General features: G+C 38.4%; 2 protein-coding genes and 1 pseudogene across 2 annotated transcripts; all 3 read left to right on the top strand.

Annotated features, from left to right (window-relative positions):
• The first annotated feature begins 208 nt into the window (after positions 1–208).
• LOC103436324 (non-functional pseudokinase ZED1-like) lies at positions 209–2,111 on the top strand (annotated as a pseudogene).
• Positions 2,112–8,513: 6,402 nt separating this feature from the next.
• LOC139196136 (non-functional pseudokinase ZRK2-like) lies at positions 8,514–9,837 on the top strand. Its single transcript, XM_070821796.1, has 3 exons — positions 8,514–8,686; positions 8,794–8,856; positions 9,357–9,837. Exons 1-3 carry the CDS (start codon positions 8,514–8,516, stop codon positions 9,835–9,837), a joined length of 717 nt encoding a protein of 238 aa, XP_070677897.1.
• A 6,014-nt stretch (positions 9,838–15,851) lies between these two features.
• On the top strand, positions 15,852–18,442 carry LOC139196135 (non-functional pseudokinase ZED1-like). The gene is made up of 3 exons (XM_070821794.1): positions 15,852–16,050; positions 17,919–18,195; positions 18,283–18,442. Exons 1-3 carry the CDS (start codon positions 15,852–15,854, stop codon positions 18,440–18,442), a joined length of 636 nt encoding a protein of 211 aa, XP_070677895.1.
• The last annotated feature ends 1,025 nt before the right edge of the window (positions 18,443–19,467 follow it).

Raw genomic sequence — 19,467 nt, 5'->3', positions numbered from 1 at the left:
TTTGGAGGTGGGTTTGAAGGTGAAATTGTAAGGCCGTTGATGTGTTTTGCGTTGCATGATGGGTGAGTGTATCATGGATGTGACTTTGTCACAGCCTCCTATTTCCTAGTTCATTCCTTCTTTCTTTCTTTGCAAGTCATTAGTTGTCTTTATTATGTATATTTCTTCGGCCTGGCCCACCGCCTACTGCACCATGTAATTTCTTAACAGGCCAGGCATCGTTGACTTTGCAAAGCATTACCAATAAACTTCCAAGTCTTCAAAACTCTAGTCATCCGTCCGCAGAAGAAAATGAAACTGCAGGAGAAATCGATCGATCTACGCAGTTGTGCAGTCTTAATTTAAACAATGCCATCAAAACTTGTGAAACTGTAAGTTATCAGCTTATTTCAGATTTAATTCCTCTATGTTTTTTTCAAGGTCTGCGAGGTGCTTTCTACCATTGTATAAAGTTTAACTCGATCGAAATTTCATGTGCTGAACCCGGAAGTAATATTTTTTCGAGAACATTAATCGTTGAACGTATTTAGTACCACATAAATGGGGAAAAAATCAATCTCTCATTCGTTCTTGTTGTTTAGCCAAGTTTACGAGTATAAGTTTTAGCCATAAGTTAAACATGGTACCAAAGTAGGTGTACCGCACTACAGAATTAGAAGATTATTTACATTTCAACATTTTATTTTTCGTTGTTGGGAATGGCAACAAAAATATATATAGTTTAATTAATTTTTCTTGTGTTACATACGTGTGTCTATATATTTGTGCCAGGTTCTCAAGGCTACCATTTTTTAGGAAGAAGGAAAGAGAGTGGTCGTACTACAAGAATCTAAAAAAGCTATTAGAGGATCTCTTTGCTTCTGGCAATGGCGAATCTCATCCTATTCATTGTTACTCTGCTGATGAGATCATCAGGGCAACCAACAACTTCCATCCTTCTCGCATTGTAACTAAGAGTTCAGGCTACAAAATGTTCAGGGGACTTCTAGATGGCCGATCAATTATTGTTTGCAAAGTACCGCCTTGGGAGCCGAAGGGAGGATTGGGGCAGGTCTTGCGTTATCCGTGACATTGTCATTTCATTACAGATGAGCCACCATGGAAATGTTTTGAAACTCTTGGGCTGCTGCTTAGAGTTCCCTATACCAGTGCTAGTGCATGAATACGTAGCAAAAGGAGTTCTCAATCCTGATGGAAGTTTAAGAGGGGCTAATGAAGATCAAATCATACTACCATGGAACATTAGATTGCGTATTGCAAAGCAGGTTGCTAGTGCAGTTTCATATCTCCATACCGCTTTTGCCGGACACATCATTTATGTGGATCTGAAACCCAGCTGCCTGTTCTTCGATGATGACTATGTTCCCAAACTTTATGTCTTCTCGCACTCTATAACCATTCCTCCTGTGGAATCGGATGTTGAAGATGAAGTGACTGGGACAATTGGGTACATTGACCCTGTCTACCTGTGGTGCAAAACTGATATTTATAGCTTTGGTGTGCTCTTACTTGTATTCCTGACCGGAGGAAAAGCTGTGGAATCTGATCAGGTAGAAGGAATTGGCTCTTTGATTTCATATGTTCAAGGTTGTCATTGTCGACTTGAGGCAATTGTTGATCCAAAGATCTATGAGGAAGTGAGGCGAAATGTGCAAGTACGACACCAGTTACAACACCAGTTGCATGATTTCCTAAACCTGGCATTGTTGTGCATTGACCGTAGAACTGAAGGCCGACGATGTATGGTGGATGTGGCTAGAGCACTTATTCGAATTGAAGAGTGTAGGAGGAAAAGCGATAGAGAAACACTTTAATAGGAGAGGAGAGAGGTTCTTAAACTTGAAAAGACTCTTCTGATTTCTTTCACACATCAAACTCATAACACTACATGACTTTTATAGCCACTTCAATACATCATCATTTATGTAGCCTAATTATAAGCTTCTTAATAATTGAAACATCTAGAGAAATCATGATTAACTCTAGAAATTCCAAACATCACAACTCTAGAACTTCTATCTTTCTTAAACCTGATTTATGACTCTTTCTTTGTAATTTAAATTTGGTTTAACCTTCAAACATTGCCTCTCTTAAACCAAATTTGCTTTTGATTCCTAGTCTTGCAACATCTCGATTGAACACTTGTCCACCAAGTGGTTTTGTGAACACGTTTGCCATCTGTTCATTTGTTTTGCAATACTTTAGTTGTATAACTCCCTCACTATGGCTTGAGCCCAAATAATGCCTTCTTAACCTTGTAGACTTTATTTTCTTGTCCTTTCTTCACATATCCAGGTGGCTGCTCCAAATAAACTTCTTCTTGAAGGACACCATTCAATAACGCAGACTTTACATCCATTTGAAAAATTTCCCAATTGTTCTGTGCAACAAGAGAGATGATCAGTCGAATAGGGTTAAGTCTGGAAACAGAAGCAAAAATTTTCAGTATAGTCTTCACCTTCCTTTTGTTATAACCATTTGCAACGAGTCTCACCTTGTACTTGTTAATGGACACATCTTCATTTTTCTTTGTCTTATATACCCATTTAACACCAATAGGATTCTTGTGTGCTGGCAGATTTGTGAGCTCCCAAGTCCCATTCTTCTCAATGGCCTTTATTTCTTCATCCATGGCTTGCTTCCATTTTTCCTCTTCACATGCTTCATTAAATGAAATTGGATCCTCTCTAGCAAAGAAGGCAAAGAATATAGTGTTATCCTCCAATTCTACTTGCTCTGAGTTGTCATAAAGATCTCGTATACTTTTGAACTTTCTTGGAGGCGAGTTGTCATCACTTGATGTAGCTCTTCGAGAATGAGGAGCAATTTTTTATTGATAATTATCATTTTCTTCTTGCACAATAGGAAATTTTACTATACCATTTTCTTCTTCAAAGAAAGCATTTTCATCAAAGTGCACATCACGGCTGATCAAGAACTTTTTGGTCTTCGGATTGTACAGCTTGTAGGCCTTGCTCCTTTCACTATATCCAATGAAAATACACTTTTCTGCCTTATGGTCAAGCTTGTTTATCAACTCCTTTGGAACATGGGAATAGGCAATACACCCGAAAATCTTCAAATGTTGCACTCTCGGCTTCACTCCATACCATGTTTTATAAGGTGTGCAATCTTTCAAACTCTTTATTGGTGATCTGTTGATTAAAAATGCAGCACAAGAAACAACTTCTACCCAAAGTTCTTGTTGCAATCTTTTCTTCTTAAGCATGCATCTCACCATCTCCATGATTGTTCGATTTTTTCTTTCACTCACGTCACTTTGTTGCGGTGTATATCGGGCTGTCAACTGGTGCTTTATTCCATGACCTCTGCAATATTTTTGAAATTCATTGGAGAGATACTCTCCACTAGTGTTCTAAAAATTGGCCTAGGCGCTGGGCGGTGGGCTTCCGTGGCGATTTTGGGCAAAATGTTCAATAGAATAGAGAGGGTTTAGGTGGCCGACTAGGCGGCGCTAGGTGGCACTAGGTAATGCTAGGCGGCATGGTAGGTGGTTCCTCGTCTCTCTACTCTGTGTCTATGCAAACTGCAAACCCAGAATCTCTAGAAGTCACTCGTTGCGGTGCATCTCAAATTTGACCAATATTGCAAACCCATGACTTTTGTGCATGAAAACGGAGAAGTGATGTGGTGGATAGAGGGAGATGTGTGGTGGAGAGATGAAGGGATTGAGGGAGTTGTTTTAATTTGGAGGGATAAAGGGAGATATTTTCGATGTATGATTTGTGGTTTTTCAGAAGAGAAGAAGATGGATAGATAGAAATGGAGAAGACAAGGTAAAAGAAAGAGAATGGGCAGCAGGGAGATTGCGAAAGTGGAAAAGATGCTTAGTTTGGCCTGAAATCCACCATCCTTATCCTAAAATAAAGGGATAAACAATAATTACCCACCCACTATCCCCTAATAAATAAATTATATAAATTATTTAGATAATATTTTATTATTTATTCTTTTTAAAACAACATTTTATTATACTTTTGCATTATATTATATCATTATTTTTCTTTTTAAGATCAGAATAACATTAGCCTATAATATATTCTTATGTTAGATATGTATATTTTTTTAAAATAACGTATTCCGCAATGTTTAATTATCTAGTATAAAATAAATTTAACTAATTTATATGGTATGTAATATATTTATTCCAAATCCGCCTAGTCCGCTAGGCGCTAGGCCCCTGCTCACCACCCGACTAGCGCCTAATGTCATTTAAAACCACACTTATATGGCATATATGCTTAATGTGTTTTTAAATTTTGGACTTGTTGGATTCTCTTTTTGCATTTTATCATTATTTTATTATCTTATCCATGGATTTCATACAAGTATAATATTTTGTAAGTGTCAATATGCACTTATTTACAAGATATACAAGAAATTTACCTAAATTTGCCTAGGCGCTAGGTGCCAACCCGCCGCCCGATTAGCACCTAACATTTTTTAGAACCTTGCTCTCCACCACAATATGTTCTCAAACTTTTGATTGGAAGGCTAACAAACTTTTCAACTTCGGCCTTGAAATGCTTCAGATTTTTCTTTGAGGAAGTAGACCCAATCTTTTCTTGAGAAATCATCAATAAATGTAATGAAATATAGATTACCTCCCAAAGATGTTACTGGCATTGGACCACACAAGTTAGAATGAATAAGCTCCAATGGCTTTTTTGCTCACCAAGAAGACTTTGAAGGAAATGAACTTCTATGTTGCTTACCAAATTAACAATCTTCACAAACGCCATCTACGGGATCAATTTGAGGCAGCCCATGTACCATTCTTTTGTTTGACAGCAACTTCAAACTTTCATAATTTAAATGGCCATATATGTCATGCCCAAACTTAGAGACTTATTTTTCAGCACTCACAAAGCAAGATAGTTTTGTTGTCTAGAGCTTCAAAGGAAACAAGTTATTTGCAACAAGTCGAACCTTGGCAACAAACGTATCCTTCCTTTTGAGAACACAAAAATCACTACGGAGGCGAATATCATAACCCTTCCTCATCAGATGACCCATACTCAATTAATTACTCTTCAAACAAGGAACATATTATACTTCAGAAACCTTCTCAATTGTTCCAGATTTTGTTTTGAAAGACACCTCACCAATTCCCTCATTTTATAGGCTCTGTCATCAACAATTCTTACTGACCATGATCAAACATATAGAGGGTAGAAAAAAGGTTTTTGTTACCAGTCATATGCTTGCTAGCTCCGCTATCCAAATACCACACATCATTCATTTGATCTTCATGACATGTAAGCAATAAAGAGTCTTTATAATCACCATCTCCAGAATTGGTTTGATTCATATAACCTGCTCCATATTGTTTTTCATCATCAGCCTATTTGAACCGACATTCTCTAATCTTGTGCACTAAGACACCATAGCCCTACCTGCAATGTCACGCAGGCCGAGCCAAAGCAATGGGCCATTATAGGCAAGCCCAAAGGAAGGAAAAAAAACTTTATTTTTTTAGGTTAAGAAGAAACCAATGCCCAACCGGGCTCAGGTTTTAGCCTAAGAGCACCCCAACTTCGCTGGGTATGGTTATCCAGGAAGAAGGCTAGCGTCAACGCTTCAGGTAATTTCATTATGGTAAAAGAACTCAGACCGAGTCATGAGTTTGACGTGGGACCTTGATGATGTGACGGAGAAAGAAAAATCTCATCGTCCATAAACCAAAAACCCTCGAATTCGAATTGGGGTCTTCGAAATTCGTGGAGATTCATACGAATCTTGGCTAAAATCATGGTCAGTGACGACTGCAAGTCGTTGAAGATGGCAACCGTGGTGGTTAGGAATGGTTGTGGGCCATGTGTGTGACACCGTGAAAAGCGTAAGGATTTTGGGTGGGTGGACGATGTCCAAATAATGTCTAGGGTCTGGGTTCCAAAGGCTTGGAGCTTATGTCTCCGACTTGGGCTCAGGGTCGGCAGCGCAGCTCGAGGCCGCTACACAATGTGGGTTCTAAAACCCTAATTTTCAATTTTTTTTTTCGTTCAATTCAATTCAATTGAATTCATGCATAATCAAACTATACAATTAATGCATGAACATATATTCAATATGATCCATAGCAATATCAATTCACATAATTTAACAATTATGAATATAATGCATACATAATTTATGTAGAATCTAAATTTCGAAGAACATAAAGTTAAGTAATGTATTATGGTGAATGTTCAGGCTATCAGGGTTGTAAAATTATCGACATAAAAACCGTTGTTTTGGAAGAACCTGATTACATGATAATATTGATGAACTGATTTGATGTAGAAAATTATTCTTCAATTTCGGCTTTTTATCTCCAATCCTGTACCACGTTCAACACAAATTTTTTTGAATTGAATCAATAAAAGTATATGAATCAATAAAATCAAAATTTAATCAATTAAAAATAATTGAAATCTAATACTCCACTGATTGAAGACGAATAATTTTCACGTCAAATTCTTAAACGCAGGGGTAGGAGCGTGTTGATAATGGGTTGTGGCTTATTTTATGGGAGAGATAGGGACGGCGACAAAGAGAGAGAAAATAGAGAGATATGTGTTTGTAAGGTTGTGTAGAGGACGTGCTATCCCCCTACTCAGTGCCTTTATTTATAGTAATATGATAGGGAAGAATCCTTCTCCTCCAAGGAATACAAGCCCTAATAAGGAAGAATAACTAGAATCAAATATAATTTAGGATTTACACAATCACACTTAAATACAAAGTTTATAATAGAATACATTATTTCTTTAACATGAAAAGATTATCAATAGATAAAAAAAAGGCCCTAATTTATAATTAGACAAACTTGAACCTGATTTTGCAAGTAAAATCAAACTAAAACAAAAAAACAAAATACTCCTGGAAATGCCACATTTAATAACCTAATTAATGTTTGTTTGTTATTTAAAGTAGACATGAAAGAAAAAGAAGAAAAAAGTTAAGTGATTTAACAGTATACGGTAAGATGAGACATGTAGTAAGAACTTACAAAGTTAAGTGAGACATTCGATTATCAAGGATACAATATGAGATGAAAGTTTAGATTCAGGGGCGTAGCTATAAATATGGCTAAAGTCAATAAAATGGTTTTATCGTTGACCTTCGCTTTCAATGCATATGTGTAAGGGAAGAATAACTGTAAATTACCTGTGCTTGCATATGATACCTATATTGGACTCGGTAGAGATATCAGCAAATATATTGAAGGCCTAGATTCTACACCAGAGAAAGTAAACAATATGCCATCCAATACCTTACAAGTTGTAACGACCCGTCCCTAAATGTTACGATTTTTATAATTTCTGAAATATGAATTTACAGAAATGCCCCTAATGAAGAAAGTGTTGACTTCCGTTGACTCTCGTTCTATGACATGTAGGAACTTCTCTCTTAATTTATTTACGAAGTACTTATCGCTCCAAACGTGTAGGAGCAAACGAAATCGAATTTGGAGTTACAATGAACGTTTTACTGAATTTTGAAGTCGATGGGCAAAATAATCAATTCACTATTCTAGATTTTGAGGTGGGATATTTGTTTTATTTTATTTTATTATTTTCTACTGACTCATGGGGCCCATACCCCACTTCTTCCCCGTGTCTTTCCCTCCCTCAACCTCTCGGACACTCTCGAACTCTCCCTCACCTCTCTTCTCTGCAACTCTCTCCTTCTCTATTCCTGAGCACCACACACACAACACCGTCCATACATACAATAGCAACAACGACCTCACCACTATCACCCTTTTTCCCTCAAATTTCCCCAGCTCTCTCTTCTTCCGACTTCTTTCTCTTTCTGTACAAAGGAACACAATGGCATCACTTCGTCATACTCTAGCGAGCTTCTTGAATCTCCAACCAAGGTAAACCCCTGGAACCCCATAGATTGTGTTTTATGTTGGATTAGGGTAGTTTAGGATTTAATCACGCGTGCGGATGTAGAAAACACTTCGGGAGAAACCTTCTTCAATTTCTGCTAGGAACCCGGCAACTTTCGAGCCATTTTCTGGCGAAATCTGGCCACAACTGAGGAAACTAAAGGTATGATTCGAATTCTTGTCTCATTACACTTTGGTTAAAAAATCACTGGAAATGGTGGAGTATTGATCCAAAACGGAGTCGAGGAAGTTCCTGGCCAAAAGTCCGACTTTCTCCTTCATTGGGTTCGATGACCCACAAACCCAATCGGGTTGACCTGACTTGCAACCCAAAATTGGTCTAAACCTTTGGGCCATGCGACCCACTAACCCAAGCCCAATTTTATAACCCAGACTTAAATCCATTAACCAAATATCTAGGCCCAAATTTTTTAACCTAGTAACCTAGGACCAAAACCCTTGGCCCATTAACTCTAACTCGGCCCAGCCCAGCAAACCTAGTCCAACCCATCAGACCCAAGCCCAGATTTAACCCGACCTGAGTCTGAAACCCATTTCAACGGTTGGTGTATGGTTTGCGCGTGGGCGCAGCCTTGGTCTGTATGTGGAGTACATGCGTCTTTGCCGAAGGTACTGTGCTCCACCGTTGTCCATGGTGGCGATCATGGTGATGCCGGCAACTTTTCTGGCCAACTTTCTAACTAATCATCTAGGTGCATGGCGAGGCAAAGGGTGGCGCGTGGTTACCAAGCCACCGCTTTGTGGCGGTGCGTGCGGGAACCCAAGGTCCTTCTTTTGGTTTCTCGACATGCCGAATCCTAATCCCCTGTTTATTTTTCCAACTTTTATGGTTTTAGTATAGTTTTATTAAATGCCTCTCTATTTGTGTTTAGGTGCATCGATGGAAGCGACCCCCTCCTCCCTAGTTCGAGCGATTTCTCAGTAGCGGAATATTGGTGAGTGGACTCCTTCTTAACTTGCATGTTTTTACTAAGTTATTAGGCTTGCATTCACGAAAAGCATGATTTTATAATCTTATGTTTTATGCATTAATTATGATTTATTCAAATTGACGTTTTACCAAAGGTTATGAAATATTGGATTATCATATATGAAATTCTATGGAATTACACATGATTTATTTTATGGATTTACGAATATGAATTATCAAGGTTTATGAATTGATGCTTTGAGCCTTAGAGCTCCAGAGATTTGTTAAGAGATTTCGATATATGTTTTCGGTGCTTATCTAGTGGGTTATTATACTATGATAACCTTGTACTCTTGCAAGTATTTTTAAGTGTTGTGTTTTTATCCCTACTATGACAGGTGGTAAAATCTTTATCAAGAGCCACCATGAGAATGTTTTGAAACTCTTGGGCTGCTGCTTAGAGTTTCCTATACCAGTGCTAGTGCATGAATACGTAGTAAAATGAGTTCTCAACCCTGATGGAAGTTTAAGAGAGGCTAATGAAGATCGAATCATACTACCATCGAACGTTAGATTGCATATTGCAAAGCAGGTTACTAGTGCAGTTTCATATCTCCATACTGCTTTTGCTAGACCCATCATTCATAGGGATCCGAAACCCAGTTGCCTATTCTTGGATGATGACTATGTTCCTAAACTTTATAACTTCTTGCTGTCTATAACCATTCCTCCTATGGTATTGGGTTTTGAAGATGATGTGACTAGGACAATTGGGTACATTGACATTATCTACCTGTGGTCTAATCGCATTATAGAAAAAACTAATATGTATAGCTTTGGTGTGCTTTTACTTGTATTCCTGACGAGACGAAAAGATCTGGAATCTAATCAAGCAGAAGGAATTGACTTATTGATTTCATATGTTCGTAGTTTTGATGGTCGAATTGAGGCAGTTGTTGATCCAAAGATCTATGAGGAAGTGAGGGGAAATGTGCAAGTACAATAGCAGTTGCATGATTTCCTAAACTTGACATTGTTATGCACTCGAGATACAATTGAAGGCCGACCATATTTAGTGGATGTGGCTAGAGCACTCATTCGAATTGAAGAGTTTGTTTTGCCCAGCTAACGTTAATTCATTACATTGGTAATCAAAAGTATTGATACTGGTTCAACGACAATTATAATGTTTGTGATAGTATCCTACCTCACTTCTTTCTCAATGCAGTAGGACAATATATCAAACAATATACATTTTATTCAACACACACTCTTTCTTCTTACAATTCCTTTATATAGCTACTCACTACCTTAGCTGCTAAGTAATTGTCTCTTACCCTAATTACTCACTAACCTTCTAACCAACAAACCAATTATTGAACCTGATAGTGTCGAAACACCATCCTAGTCAACACCCTATCAATACCCCCCTTTTGAAATAAGGCTTGTACAACCTGACTTTAAACAAACATTACAAGATAGGGCATGTATATTTGGAAAGCATAAGGTCTTCAAGGTTCACAGTTGAGTAATTATAGGAAACCGACTCTTCAAATCTGCATAAACCTCCCGTGTAGCTTCATCGGTTATGTGATTTTGCCACTGGACCAATACTTCAGTGATTGCTGCATTACCTTTCTTGATCAATTGTCAATCCAATATTGCAGTTGGTACGTCCTGTAAAATCCCATTGTCTGTGTTCAGTGGTAACAAAACTGTAGGTTAAATATTAGGTCCTAAGTGCTTCTTCAAGCAGGAAACATGGAACACTGGATGCAATTTTGATGTTTCTGGAAGCTTTAACTTGTAAGCCACGAGACCAACTTTTGCTAAAATCTCAAAAGGGTCATAAAATTGAGGTTGCAGCTTATGGAGAGGATGGGAAGTCAACGATAAGTGTTGGTAAAGAACCAACCTCAAGTACACAAGATCTCTCACTTGGAAAACCTTTTCAGTTTTATGTTTGTTTGCTTGCATGGTCATTCGATTTTGAGCCGCTCCCAAGTTTTCTTTCAACAAGGATAGCATCATATTCATTTCCTTTAAACTTTTGTCCACCATCTCCAACTTAGTCGTACCTGCTGGAAGGTGTGGATGAGGTTAACCGTACACTACTTCATATGGGGATAACTTCGTTGCAGAATGGTGAGCTGTGTTATAGCTTCATTCTACCCATAGTAACCATAAGACCACTTCTTAGGTTGGAGACTACAAAAGCAACGTAAGTAAGTCTTTAAACAACGATTAACAAATTCTTGTTTGGCCATTCGTTTGAGGTTGGTACCCCGAGCTGTGGCGTAATGAAGATCTTTGTAGTGTAAAGAATGTTTTCCAGAAAGCACTAATGAATAAGGGATCTCTATCACAGATGATTGATGTAGGCATGCCATGCAACTTTAATATGAGTTCCACAAAGAGATTAGCTACTTATGATGCCGTGAATGCATTAGACAAGGCTAGGAAATGACCATACTTCAATAATCTATCGACGATCACCCAGATTACTGTTTTACCCCAACAATGAGGTAGCCCCATTATGAAATCCATTGATATATTAGACCACACCCTAGAAGGAATTGGTAATGGTTGAAGTTAACCTGCAGGAGTAAGTCTTATATTTTTGCTATTGACAAACCTAACAAAATGCTACCATATCCTTGATATCCTTGTTCATTCCATTCCAGTAAAAGGATCTAAAGAGTCTCTTATAAGTCTTTAAGAAAGCAAGATGGCCTGTAGAAGGACTACTATGATGTTCTTTAAATACATGTTGGCGCCAAGAGATGTTGGGACTTAAGGCAATTTGATTCTTGTACTTGAGAAAACCATTGTCAACTTTGTATTTCAAAAGAGCCAATGGAGATGAATCTGTGACAGTCTTCACTTCTTGAATCTTTTCTCAAATCCAAGGGTCTTGTTTAATATGCCTCCTCAAATCATCCATCCAGCTTAGGTAAGGGTAAGAAATTGCCAAAAGCTTCATTTAATCCAGTGTAGGACTCAACTGCCCTTGAAGTGCTTCCAATGGGGGTCTAGATAAAGCATTGACCACCTGATTATCACACCGTTGTTTATACTGGATTTCATAGTCAAAGCCTAACAGTTTAGACACCCACTTCTGCTGAAATGAAGTGTTAGCTCAATTTTGCAGAAAAAAATTCAAGCTATGGTGGTCTATCTTGATAATGAAATGTTTGCCCACAAGGTAGGATTGCCATTTTTTGATTGCATGTAGGATAGCCATCATTTCCCTTTCATAAGCAGATAAAGATTGATTCCTAACACTCAATGCTATACAGGTAAATGCAATAGGTCTACCATTTTGTTGTAAAACAGCTCCAATTCCATAACCAGATGCATCACTCTCGATTGTAAAAGGTTGACTGAAATCTGGTAAGGCCAATACCTGAGGTAACAACATCGTTTATTTAAGTGTGTTAAATGCCATTGTGGCATCCTCACTCTACTTGAAATTATCCTTTTTGGTAAGAACTGTCAAGGGACTAATTATCTTGCCAAAATCAGGAATAAATTTCCTGTAATAACCTGTCTACCCAAGGAATCCTTTTAAAGATTTCACAGTAGTAGGCATAGGCCACTTGGCTATGGCATCAAGTATAATGGTCAGCTGCCACTCCCTCTTTCGATACTATAAGCCCTAAATATTCTACTTTAACTTGCCCAAATGCACATTTAGACTGTTTGATGTATAGGGTATGAGATTGCAGAAGCTCAAAAACTGTTTGAGAGGTGTTCTAAGTGTAACTCCTAAGATCTGCTATACACCAAGATATCATAAAAAAATACCAGAATGAATTTTCGAAGGTATAGCCTGAATATCTCATTCATTAAGCACTTGAAGGTTGCTGGGGCATTAGTTAATCCAAAGGGCTTGACTAAAAACTCATAGTGACCATCATGAGTTCAAAAAGTAGTATTCTCAATGTCATCATGATGCATTCAAATCTGATGGTAACCTGATCTGAGATTTAACTTAGAGAAAAACTCAGCTCCAAACAGTTCATCCAATAGTTCATCAATCAATAGGATGGGAAATTTGTCTCTAATTGTGATACCATTGAGATGTCTATAGTCCATGTACATTCTCCAAGTCCCTTCTTTTTTCTTAACTAGAATGACTAGGGAGGAGTAAGGGTTATTACATACTCGAATGAAACCTGCAATCAACAGTTCCTACACACACTTCTCAATTTCTGTCTTTTATAGAGGACCATACCTATAAGGCCTTATACTTGGTGGTCTACAACCTTCAATGAGAGGAATTATATGATCATGTGACGTGGGAGGTGGTAATGCACTAGGGGTAAGAAATATCACCTCAAATTGATGTAAGAGCTGTTGTAATTGTTGTTGTTGGGCCAATGAGAGAGTTCCCACTTGTTGATCAAGACCCTCAGGTTGTAACTGAAACAAAATTGCTCCAATTGATGGTTTTTGCAGCAATAACCTCTCTATTTGAAATGCAGTAACATCCTAAACATGATCCACATAAGCTTCTTGACTGGAAATGTAGTGAGTTATGTTGCCTTGTTGAAATTTCATATACAGTTTGTCAAAGTCCCATAGAACCGGGCCAAGAGTCTTGAGCCATTACACCCCTAACACTATGTCACAACCCCCTAACGCCAGAGCATACAAATCTATGATGCAATAATACTCTTAACTCTTAAGTGGTACTGCGCCCAAAGTGCCTGAAGTTAATACATTTCCCCCATCCGCTATCTTGACATGAAATGCATGAGTGGTTACCAACTGCCCTCTAATTCTCTTAACCAATTATAGATCAATGAAATTATGAGAACTTTCTGAATCAATGAGTATAATAACATAACAGTTCTTAATCATACCACAAACCTTCATTGTTTTAATAGATTTAGGAGGAGGGGTGCCAAACAATGCACAAGCAGTTATCTCAGGTTCTAAATTCACTTCTTCTAACTGTGCCATTTCTTCAAATTCTTGAACATCAATAAGCAACAATTGTTTTTTCTCACAAGAATGTCCCCTAGTATAGTTCTCTTTAAAGTGAAAACAAAGACCATTTTTTCAACAGAATTCAACCTCATCACGAGTTAGCCTTCTCACATTATCAGTTTTGGTCTTAACATCACTAGTATGAACATTACTAATATTGGATAAGGGTGTTTGCATAAGAGTAGCACCATAAGATCAAGAGAAAGATTTAACCTTTAGATCCGAGAGCTTGGCATCCAATTGCTGAGCATAAGCCGTGGCTTCCAAAACGTCCTTTGGCTTCAGGATTTTGACATCGTGCCTTAATTCCGCCGTTAAGCCTCTAATGAAGCACAATTTCAAGATAGAATGGGTCATATCTCAAGTCCTGTTAGCTAGCCTTCTGAACTCCAGGATGTAGTCTCTCAAGAGGCCGTTTGTCGCAACTTCACCAAGCTTGCTGCAGAATCTTTGAACTCAGAAGGTCTGAATTCTTAACATAAAGCCTTGGTGAAATTGTCCCATTTGGGGTATTTCACAATGCAATTAGTCCACTGGAACAACTGCAATGGCTCCCCTTCAAGATGAAAGGACACCATTTTCACTTTCTTGGAGTCTTCGATGTTAAAGAAGTCAAAATAGCGATCAGCCTTATAAATCCAGCTCAAGGGATCGTCGCCATTAGCAAATCTTGAGGAATGGGGGAAGTTGAATCGCTGCACTGACCTGAACTTCTTGGCGATTTGGCATGGCGTCCCAATTAGGATCCCTTCCTGCCCGCAGCACTGGATCGGAGTGTGTGGTGTCAGAAAACTCCCTGATCGACCCACTACCCCGCAATGACAATGATTGCAACGGCTGCAAAATCAGCTCGTGGTTCGCTTTGTTCTCCTTTCTTGATTCAACGAATTCAACTCCTGATTCCCTGAACTCCTTCTGGAATTCAACAAATTATGCTTCGAGCTTGGATACATGCGACTCCATGGCTTGCCAAGAAGCAAGGTGAGTCACGCACGAGGAAGGCTTAAACAGGATCGATGCACTCGCTGATACAAATGATAGTATCCTACCTCACTTTTTTCTCAATGAAGTAGGAGAATATATCAAACAACATGCATTTTATTCAACACACACTCTTTCTTCTTACAATTCCTTTATATAGCTACTCACTGCCTTAGCTGCCAAGTAACCGACTAACCACCTTATCTCTTACCCTAATTACTCGCTAACCTTTTGACCAACTAACCAATTATTGAATCCTGATAGTTCTGACACACCATCGTAGTCAGCACCCTATCAGTTCGAAATCTGATCAGTCTCTCATCTACTGATGTTGAAGCAAAATCTCTATGCACAAACTAGAATATATATCCGATTAAGCCATGATCATCCTCATAATTGAGGATTTGTAGCTGATAATAGAACTTTGTATATCAACAAACTTCTCATTTTGTAAATGTCTTCTTGCACATACAACCTGCACAAGATTGGGTGGAGACCACTTTCTGCAATCCGAATCACCAATTCTGAGCAGGCTAGATTCTGCACCGGAGAAAAGTGAAAACAATGGCATCCCAGATCTCATAAGTTCTGGTTTTCTAGTTTACTGTAAATTTTAATAGTTGTGCACCATAGAAAACTTTGTATGTTTTTCCCGTCTTGGAATTTTTTTGAAAATATAACTCTCAATGACCTCTGCATATTCTTCAAAGAATGTATGCTGTGTCGGGTTCTTTGTGTATCATGTCTGTGGCTTTGTCATAGCCTTGATTAATTGTTATGTATCTGATAATCAAAACAGAGGAAAAAGAGAGCTCATTCTTACATAATTGAAGCATATATTTAGAGGATCTCATTGCTTCTTGTGATGAACATCTAGTCCTATGTGCACTTGCTCCACTGATGAGCTCTCAAATCAACCAACAAATTCCATCCACCTTGCCTTATTCATCCTCCTATCAGTCCAGAGGTTTTCTAGATGACCGGTAAATTATAGTCAGGAAGTACTTCAAAGGGTGCTAGTCAAGTGAGGTTCAAGTTAGGTACATGGTCATTCACGAAATCATCATATCAATGCAGATGAGTACACATAAGAATGCTTTGATAACCTTGGGCTGCTACTTTAAGTTCCCAGTACCAGCTCTAGTGCATGAATACATAACACAAGGATTTATCGACTGCCATGGAGGTTTAGAGGATACCAAATCATTACAGTGGGAAACTATATTGCTGATTGCAAAGAAAGGTTCTAACGCACTCGCATATCTCCATACCGCCTTTTCTAGACCCATCATTCATAGAGATCTAAAGCCCGCATGCATTTTCTAAGGACATTGACTTTTTCAAAATTCCCAACTTTTCACTCTCGATAAGGATTCCTACTCAGCAATTGCATGTTCAAGATGGTGTGAAAGGACATATTGTATGATGACCCTACTTACATGGAAACTGGGTACATTACAGAAAAAAACTGAGGTTTATAGCTTTGGAGTCCTTTAACTTGTATTCTTGATGTAACAAAAAATTCAAGATGTGGATCAAGCAGCAGCAATAGAATACCCTTGAGGAAGTCAGGGCATGTAGAATTGCAGATGAGCAAGCACAACAGCAATTGCAAGCTTTCTTAGCACCGGCACTATTGTGCACCAAAGACAGAAGGGAAGCAAGGCCTAACATGGTTGATGCAAGTCATGCAACTTGTGTTATCCATGTGTTAGGATTGAAAATTTGCCACACGTGAGAGAGCGTGTGACGATGTGAAAGTTAAAGAGTCCAACATCGGTAAAAGAAAAAACTTGCAAGGGCTCACCATAACATCCACTACTTCTATAGATTTTTTTTGTTAAGGTTCCTGTATTCCACATTCCTAAATGCATTATACTCTCTTAAACCCTACCCTCATGTCCTAGCTATTTTGACCTCACCTGTCCAGTAAGGTCAAAATACTTCTTTTGCATGTCCTAGGTAAAGTTGATGTCAATAGATACTTCCAAACAACTTTGAGTGGATCATTCAAAAAGAAGTATTTACAGCACCTTTGCTCGTTTAACACTACATCCAGGCGCTGTTTAACCCTTGCTCGTTTAACACTGCATTCAACTTTGAGTGGAGTCTGTTTGAATGGTTTCTTAATCAAAAAGTCACCTTATCTTTTATATACAGGGAAACTTATCTGCAGAAAATAACTAGCCAAGAACGTTATTTTCCTTCCTCTAATTCATTCTCTACAAAGTTATCTTGTCTACTTTTAAGTGTTTGATTGTGCAAAATGTTGACAAACATCAGACTCAGTTTGGAATTCATTGTATCCACAAGACTTGTTTACACTATATGTCTCACATGGACGTCTCCACGTAATAGAAGACATTTCCCTCCTGATTGTGTCCACATATCAAACCTCTTGCTCAAGAGGGTCAAAGTCTCCATTTCTTCCAAACTTTGACAAAAATGAAGTCACCTTCATGTATATATCGTAAAATCCTCCATACCTAACTAAATACAAAGTGAATGTAGCCCGGTTTTGGGTGAACCATTATAATCTTTTGTGTATGTGTGTATGTGTATATGTGTATGTGTGTGAATGGGTAGTACCAAGCTAGATCGCTCTCGGACTTTGACTCACTCAAAGTCCTAGTTGACTGTCTTAAAATGCACTTCACAAGGCTTATTTGCATATCCCATTTGCCTTGTGGGAGCAAAATGTGTAAAAATAAACATTTACGCGTCTTGAAACTATCTTTCTTCCCTTTATAGTCGAAAACATTTCTTTCATCTTTCTTAGCTAACTTCTTTGACTCTTCCTAAGCCATAAGTCACAGCATATGTTAGGGGCAAAATGTCCTCTTCAAAGCGGCCCATTTTTAGAAAGAAGGAAAGAGATATCGAGTCGTCATACTACAAGAATCTAAAAGAGTTATTAGAGGATTTCTAGATGGCCGATCAATTATGGTATCAAAGTACTACATTCGGAGCTGGTCAAATGAGGATAGGGATAGGTTTGTGTTATTCGTGACATTATCATTTCATTACAGATGTGCAACCATGATAATGTTTAGAAACTCTTGGGCTGAGGCTTAGAATTCCCCATACCAGTGCTGGTGCATGCATACGCAGCAAAAGGAGCTCTCAAACATGATGGAAGTTTAAGAGGGGATAATGAAGATCAAATCATACTACCATGGAACATTAGATTGCGTATTGCAAAGCAGCTTGCTAGTGCAGTTTCATATCTCCATATAGCTTTTGCCGAACCCATCATTCATAGGTATCTAAACCCCAGCTGCCTGTTCTTGGATGATGACTACATTTCCAAACTTTACAGCTTCTCGCACTCTACAACCATTCCTCCAACGGAATCGGATGTTGAAGATGCTGTGGGAGGGACACCAGGGTACCTTGACCCTGCCTACATGCGGCCTGGTCTCATTTCAGAAAAAAAATAAATAAAAAATAAAATAAAATAAACTGATGTTTACAGGTTTGGTGTTCTTTTAGTTGTATTCCTGACGGGACGAACACCTTGGGAAATTTGGCGGGTGGAAGGAATTGAAATAATTCCATATGCTCGTGGTTGTGATGGTCGAATTGGGGAAATTCTTGATCCGAGAATCTATGAGGAAGTGAGGGGAAACGAGTAAGTACAACAGCAGTCGCATGATTTCCTTGAACTGGCATTGTTATGCACTCGAGATGACATTGAAGGAAGGCCATACATGGTGGATGTGGCTAGAGAACTCATTCGAATTGAAGAATTTGTTTTGGCCAGCTACCTTCAATCCACTACATTTGTTATCATGGTTTAACGGCAATTCTAATGTTTGTAATCTGCTCGTTCTCTTGGTAGGCCTTTTGTCAACGGATCAACTATATTTGTCTCCACCATATATATTAATTATCACACCCCAAAGTCCAAACTCAAGGTTTGAGCCCAATCTTGCATAAGAAGCAGAGGTCATTGAGAGTTTTGTTATATTTTCTTGATAATTCCAAGATGGGAAAAAGATAGAAGTTTTCTGCGGTGTACAAATATTGTTAATCAGCACTTGCATGTTGAAGATAATGTGAAAGAACATACTGTACGCTGACCCTACTTACATGGAAACTGGGTACATTACAGAAAACTTGAGGTCTATTTTGTCCGGTTAATACTACTAACATTGTTATCCATCTCATTTGTTAACATCTGGGGGTATTGATTCAACCACGGAATCCCGTATCTGGCCTTGCATCGCTTTTGTCTTTGATGCAAAAAGCAAAAACGATGGCATCCAAAATTTTGTAAGTTCTGGTTTTCATCATTGCATTTGGCTTTCTTCGGTTCACACTTGGTGTTTAGTAAACAACAAAAGAAGGTAGTCAAATTAATGCATCAAAGCTTTTTTCGACAACATTCTGTAAAATTGTAATCAATCTCAGACAGAGGCTTGCTCCAAATTTCCATTTGTTTTTTATTCTACTCCAGAGCTCAACAGGGCAACCAACAACTTCGATCCTTTTTACAAAAGGATTTACTCTACGGCGTGCTTCAGGGTTTTCTAGACGATCAATCAAGTTATCATTAGGAAATTCATCACATTGTTATTGGGGTGCCAGGCACAGGCTTGCTTCTCTATGACGCATTGTGCCGGTTTTCGGGTGATAGGTGAATTTGGAGGTGGATTTT

This window comes from Malus domestica, chromosome 05 (assembly GCF_042453785.1).
Source record: "Malus domestica chromosome 05, GDT2T_hap1".
Lineage (NCBI taxonomy): Eukaryota > Viridiplantae > Streptophyta > Magnoliopsida > Rosales > Rosaceae > Malus > Malus domestica.
The sequence above is the reverse complement of the archived record's forward strand: the minus strand, read 5'-3'. Positions and strand labels throughout refer to the sequence as shown.